At 42.5% G+C, this 7,468-nt stretch overlaps 1 protein-coding gene across 1 annotated transcript in view; it reads left to right on the forward strand.

Annotated features, from left to right (window-relative positions):
* Oxct1 (3-oxoacid CoA-transferase 1) overlaps positions 1–7,468 on the forward strand; it is a 121,069-nt gene that overhangs the window by 32,284 nt on the left and 81,317 nt on the right. Inside the window, exon 7 of the mRNA XM_021208222.2 lies at positions 1,007–1,067. Within this exon, the coding sequence (XP_021063881.1) occupies positions 1,007–1,067 (61 nt within the window). The remainder of the gene's footprint in view (positions 1–1,006; positions 1,068–7,468) is intronic.

Consider the following 7,468-nt stretch of genomic DNA (forward strand, 5'->3'; position numbering starts at 1 on the left):
TTTATTCCCTATTTTGGGGAGGAATGAAACTTTATATGCCCCATACAGGGGAATGCCAAGGCCAAGAAGTGGGAGTGGGTGGGTAGGGAAGCAGGGCAGGGGGNGGGNATAGGGGACATTTGGGATAGCATTTGAAATGTAAATGAAGAAAATATCTAATAAAATAATTAAAAAAAATAAAAAATGAGTGAAGTTATATACCAGATGACAGTTAATTACTTAAGACATTTGTAGAATTTCACCCTGTGTTCTCATGCCCGGCTGTGGTTTCTGATGACTTAACTTGGGCGGCTCTAAGCTGCCCATGTGTAGGTGCCATCGGCCACTGAGCTTTGGTGTGAAGTGAAAGCTCTAGGGCCAGTGCAGCACAGTGCTCAAGGGCTCTAGATTCTTAGGATACAAATCCCATTCACAGTCCCTGTGAGTGACAGCTGATGCCAACACCCCAAACGTGCTCTCCCGAGGAGGACTCACTAGAAGGGCTCACTCAGAACCAGTGAGTGGTTTCTATAATGTCAGCTAGCAGAGGCTCCTCTTAAAGACCAGACCTTCTGTGAAGCACGCTCTCCCTTTCTCTTTTCCTTCCTGGTGGTGGGGTTAGAGCCCAGGGCCAGGTACACACCAAGTAAGTGCTTTACTACCAAGCTACATCCCTGTAGTTGACATCCCTACGTGTTTGTGCAGTTTCTCAGTGAACTATTTCACGATGGGGGCAAAGTCTAATCTTGGTTAAAAGACTAGAGGAGTTTAATTTCAAATATTTACGAATACCCATTTCATTTTTCTGTGTAAAAGCTATTGAGTGAGCATGAAAAAAATTAGTCTTTCCTTCCACCTACTACAAAAATGGCCATGAGATCTTTTAAGTTTAAAGATCTTTTAAGGTGCAAGTCATGCACTCGTAGATCCAGATTCTTGGAAGACTAAAAGTCTGCGTTTTCAAGTCGAAAGAGATGCATCTTTCCTCTGATCCTTCTCCCTCTTCTGTCCTCCTTGTCTGGTACAGGAAAAGTGCAAGAAACTTCAATCTGCCAATGTGCAAAGCTGCAGGAACCACAGTGGTGGAGGTAAGAAACGAGGCTTCGCAATCGGGGGGGGGGGGAGGGGGCAATTCTTTTGCATTAGTTTTCAGGAGGGCTAATAAGGGCAAGTTTTTGTTTTATTTCACATATGGAGAGATTCTCTTTAATATATAATTTAGGTCTATAATAGTCTACAGCTTTCTGGTCACACTATGCGCTGACTAGAATGCTGCTCTGTCTTCGGAGATCGGTTTGGCTTGTAAAAGTAATATGGTCTTTCAACAAAATAAGATGAAAAATCCCAAGATGAGTTAATAGGCAGTCATGTACCACTGAATGGTAAGAAATCATCTGAGAATACAATGAGAAATGATGTTACTGTTGTACAAATATCATAGAATGACTTATGCCAACTAAGGTAGGTACACTACCACTTAGTCATATTATGTTGTGGGACCACCGTAGTTTCATAGGTAGTCATGTGTACAGCCATAGGTACATGACTGTACAGTATATGGTAAAGTAGGAAGTCACACCACTTGACCACTTGAACTTGATCGGCTACCTGAGGTAGATGCTGGGAATTCTTTTAACAGGATGGTTGTACAAATAACTACTGCAATGTGCTTACTCAGAGTGGTTGAATCCGGACATCAATGGATATCTTTGGGCATCTTAGCATTTGAAAGAGGCTTGGTCAGTTCCAGAGCCTTTTAGATCCAGAATAGAGATAGGTGTTTGTACAAACCTCCTGCCTCTTGGGTTATACATATGCGAAGGAGACTTCAAACTGCTTCTCAGCTTGGCTTTGAGGATCACTTTGGAAGCAAACGTTTCTTGGAATTTGGCATCGTCTTTCTTTGGGAGGACTTTGTAGGACCCACTTTGGGGTATGAAAATGTGATTGTATTCTAGCCTTTTCATCCTATGGTCATGTTGTGTGACATGTTTTTGTGTGACATTTGGCTTTGCCTATAGTTGACTAAGATGTTACTTCATGGAGACACTTTAGGAACACTTTCTCCTGAAAGAGAAAGTGAAGCCCAATTTGTTTTCAGTGATGGGGGATGTGACATTTTCCATCCAGTTTTATTTTGCAGTGGTTCTATATTGTATGCATTTGAAAAATAGATCATATGGCTTACCTGCCTATGTACCTTGTTCCTTACTTATTGAATCATCTTAATGGCAAGAAGGTGGCACACATCTGTAGACTGCTGAAGAAAGACTGTCTCAGTTAGGGTTTCTGGTGATTTGATAAAACACCATGACCAAAGGCAACTTGGGGAGGAAAGGGTGTCTGATTTATCTTATATTTTGTAGTCTATCATCCGGGGAACTCAGGACAGGAGCTCAAGACAGGAACTCAGAGGCAGGAACTGAAGCAGAGGGCATGGAGGAATATTGCTTACTGGCTAGCTCTGTATGGTTTGCTCAGCTTGTATATTATACAACTCAGGACCATTTGTCCAAGATAGGCCCTCCATCATCATTAATGATGATTAACAGACTTTCCTAAGAGTCCCTCTTCAGGTGCTGGAGTTACACTGGCTGTTCTTTGAGATAACCAGAGTTTGATTCTGAGGATCCACATGATGATCCATAATGGTCTTTAACTCCTGTTTCAGGACATCCAATACCCTCTTCTAGCCTGCAGGCACTGGAGAAGCTGGCATTATCATGGGTAGAGTTTAAATTCTGTCTCCTACTATAATCCTGTCCCTTTCAGCAACACTTTTCTTATAGGAATGAAAGCAAACTTTTTCCATCCAGGAGATATTATAGTTAGCAAGGGAGGGTCTTTGATTGTAAGAGAGAAAGTTACTGAACTGAGCCTGAAGATAGGCTCCCTGTTCTACAACAGAAATATCCTCTCTGTCACATTATCCTGTCCTGGATGACCCAGAACCATATTAGTTAGGGTCCTGTTGGTGCTGGTGCTCTGGGGCAGCCATTCTCAACTAATGTCACTGCATCATAGGCTGGCCACTAGCCCCGTGTGGCTTTTGTTAAAACTAAAGGCAGTGTAAGTTCAGGTTTTAGGCCGTGCTGGACACCATTCAGAGGCTCACTAGTTCCTGTGGCTGACAACTGTGTTTGCCTACATCGTGCTCATCATGAGAAGCTTTCTTAAACAAAGCTGGATTAAAAGCTGAGTTAGGATGTGGTGTGGAAGAGATGGCTCCATGTCTAAGAGCACTAGCAACTCTTCCAGAGGTCCTAAGTTTGATTCCCTGCATGAGAGCTCACAACTGTCTGTAACTGAAGTCTGTCTGTAACTTTAGTATCATGAAATCTGTTTCTCTCTTCTGGTGTGCATATGTGCAGGCAAAACACCCATGTCAACAAACAAACAAGCAAGCAAATAATTCTTTCAAAATAAGGAATCAAGAGTCAATTCGTACACCATTCTGTCTGAGGAATTTAAGCAGAACAGCCTGAGGCAATAGGAGTATTAAGGCTACCTTCTCTGTATGCTCTCCATAAAGGGTCCACAAACTTAGCTTAACTTAAAACAGTGTTCTCAAAAGTAAAAAATAATTTGGAATTGATTTTTTTTTTCAGTCTGAAATCTTCATATTTCAGATGCGAAGTTTTATTGTAACTTGCCGATGCTTGCATTACCCTGAGAAGTGTGAGGACCCCAGAGCTGTGCTTTCTTGTTCTCTTCTGTGTTCTGTTAAGCCCGTTATCTTTCTTGCCCTTCAGATTGCTAGGATCTCTCTCTTCTAGCCCATGTAACTGTTTTGTGTGTTAGTCTGAATGGAAAGGATGCTTGGGAATTCATCAGAGGTGTGGCATTTAAATGAACCTGGGAAGATCATTCCATTTTCCTATTATTCTGGATGGTAAATGTTGACCATGATGATAACTAAAAACGTATTATGTGCCAGACACTGCACACTCTTTTGGTGCATTGTGGTTTTTAACTACATCACTGCATGGAGCTGCAAATGGAATGATGACATTTGCTCTTTTCTACCATGTTGTGTAATATACTTCAAGGCAGCATAAATGGATAAAGTTTCAAACTCTTGGATGGTACTGAACCAGAATCAAGCAGGTATGCCATGGTTGTTGTTCAGTGTGCTGGAAGCTTTCTTTGCCACCAATGCCATCTACCTTGAAGGTGACTTTGAGTCAGCCTGTGAGCAGGAGCCCTCTGAATTCACTCGGTTTTTTTTCTTCTGGATTCTGCTCACTCTATTGAGCATTTTTTCAGTTTTCCCTACATCTGGTCATTGGAGGTCACTCTAGTACTGCGAATAGTGGGAAGTATCGTTGTGGTAGATCCTGTATTTCAGATAGCAGAGACAAAGATAATTGTCTTAACTCTGTTAGTAGCCCAAATCATATATGGACACTTGATCTTCCTACCTTCATCTACCAAATGTTTGAATTCTGTAAGTCATGCACCAACATTATATAACAATTGTATAACAGTTTACTTATGATAAATGTTTTATACCAAGAAATAAGCCAGCATGTTTATGTAAAGGAGAAAATCAAATCACCTTTGATATTATTTTTACCTTGTATAGATAACAGTCTTACATTTAGAGATATGTTTTTTCTTTCTGATGCATCCTGTACAGCCAGCCTTATGACATATATGAGCAAAGACATGAACGGCGATGTGTGAATGCCATCACACGTATATTTCTGAAAGGCAGCAACCATTTGAGTGCTTCCCCATGAAGCTGCAGCCTGCTCCATTCTGGTTGAGTCTGTCTGGCCCTGTGACGGGACTGGGTGATTATTTAAGAGAGACAGTAGAAGTGGGCACACATGTTGGCACCCAAGCCAGAGAGATGTTTCTCATTTTAGCCCCAGACTGTTATTTTGGACTTTTCTCTCTCTCTCTGAGTGGGTGAAGTTGTCCCTGATGAATTTCACAAGCTGATGAGTTAAACCAGCTCAGAGTGACTCTGGGATATTGGGCTGCACGTGAACAATGGGGAGCAGCCATGGCTCTCTGGTCTCCTGGGCTGGCTCATTGGGGTCTGTTTGGGTCCATCTCAGGAAGACTCTTGTCAACCTCCCAACTCGCCGTGACACCCTGTCCCAGCTGTCTGCGTGCATAGCACACTCAACCCTGTCCTTTTCTCTGTTTATTTTTCCTTCTTTTTCTTTTTTCATGCTTAATATAGAACACCTAGAGGAGGGCAGAGAGTGCTTCACTCAGGAGATGGCTGATAGCGTAGCCTGGAGCACATCGTCCGTGCTTGTCAGAAAAGGTCGTCTGACTCAGCCACCGAAGGCTGCCAGTGCCGCCTGTGACCGAAATAACCTATTTTATTAGGTTTTTTAAATTGTGTGTGTGTGTGTGTGTGTGTGTGTATGCATGCCATCAGCCTGTGTTGTGTGTGTGTGTGTGTATCAGGGCCATTATTAGCCTGTGTTTAAGTTCGTGTTATAAAACAAAGATTTACACAACGCCTTTTCACCTATCTATCTTAGTTACTTTTCATATTCGTTTTCACAAGCTAAACTCATTTCTGTTTCATACTCTTTCTGTTTACGTATATCGATATAATTGCCTATCAAAAGAATTGTTTTGCATCACAAGATAATAGCCACATACAAATATGTACACACCACCTGCTTGGCTTACAAAGATTGAAGGCCTAGGAGTTGTTTATTGAAGATAAGAGCCTGCCTTCTTCCCAGAGGCAACCATCATGAGGATAATTATACGTTTTCAGTCTCCTTCTTTTGAAAAATCCGTGTCATAAGGAGGTTTAAAAACATGTTTTCCAGAATGATATCCGAAGGATTCTTTTTGTCATATCTGTACAAGCGAAGCTTTGAAAACTGTGACTTCATGTTCTGTGCCAGTGACAGGCAAACCCCATCTCTTTAGGAGGGCGACTTGAGGAAAAGATTAGGGGACATCTGCCATCCTCCACGCTGACACATGTTGTGTCTGGGTAGAGAGTAAGGAAAGGCGCAGACTGAGATGCAAATGATGTTGCAATATCATGCTTAAGATGTCTGTTTTCAAGAAGGACTGTGAACATGCATAACTGTGAGCTGAGACATCAGTGAGCCCTCCTCAGCCCAACACTCTATGCAGTTGGGTACCCATCGTCCTTCCTGCTCCATCCTCTTCTCCATCTCTCCCTCACCTGTCTTATCTTGAGACAAGTGCCAGATAATATGTCTCAGTGATGTTTAAGACAAATTCACCCATGCTCTGACATTCCAGCATGCCCGGCACGTCTCTGGGTGCTGCAAATTCATCCGTGAACGTGAAGCAGAGAGAGCTCTCTACCCTCAGGGAACTTTTATTCTGATGGTCCAGATAGGTCATAAAGACCAAATAAGTGAAACAGAGAGCATGTAACGATGTTGTTAAACATCGATGAAAAAAGGACTAGGAAATGTCAAGGAAAGAAGCAGTTCATAAACGAGGTGTTCAGCGAAAAGCCACATTGTGATGACTTTTTTTGTCTTAGTTTTGTTTGGTTTTGTTTGGTTTTGGTTTTGGTTTTGGTTTTTCAAGATGGGGTTTCTCTGTGTAACAGCCCATGGCTGTTCTGGAACTAGATGGCTTTGAATTTACATTGATCCACCTGCTTCTTCTCCCAAGTTCAGGAATTAAAGGCATATGCCATCTTGGCCAGCTAGAATCTTCCTTTTTTTAACCTTTATTTTTATTTTATGTGTATGGCTATTTTCCATTTGTGTATCACATGCATTCCATGCCTACAAAATCCAGATCAATGCACTGGATCCATAGGAGCTGGAGTTAGAGATGTTCATGAGCCACAATGTGGGTGTTGGGGAATTGAACCCAGGTCCCCTAGGAGAATAGCATTCTTAACTGCTAAGGCATCTCTCTAACCCATTTATAGGGTTTTGAAAAATAATTTTTATTGAGAATTTCATAAATGCATATTATATGTCTTGATCAAAAGTATGCTCCAATTGTCTTCTCTTCTGGGCAGGGTGATAGGCTATACAGGCTTACAGGAGAGACTTTCTTGAGTGGGTAATGATGATATCTTCTTCAGAGCGAGGTGAAATTTAATGTCTATTTTTTAGGACATTTTATAATAGTTCCCATGAAATGTTAAGGCTTTCTTAGGGTTTGGGTATGATTTGACCGACCTAGGCTCATAGACTGAAAGGCCTGATGGAGCTGAAGGGTTTTGCAACCCCATAGGAGGAACCATATGAACCAACCAGAGCTCCCAGGGACTAAACCACCAACCAAGGAGTACACATGGAGGGATCCATGGCTCCAGCTGCATATGTAGCAGAGGATGGCCTTGCTGGGCATGAATGGGAGGGGAGACCCTTGGTCCTGTGAAGGCCCCAGTGTAGGGGAATGTGAGGGCAGGGAGCTAGGAGTGGGTGGGTGGGAGAGGCACACTCTCATAGAAGCAGGAAGAGGTGGGGATGAGATAGGGGGATTCTGGGGGGGGGGGAATCGGGAAAGG

Source organism: Mus pahari, chromosome 11 (genome assembly GCF_900095145.1).
Source record: "Mus pahari chromosome 11, PAHARI_EIJ_v1.1, whole genome shotgun sequence".
NCBI lineage: Eukaryota > Metazoa > Chordata > Mammalia > Rodentia > Muridae > Mus > Mus pahari.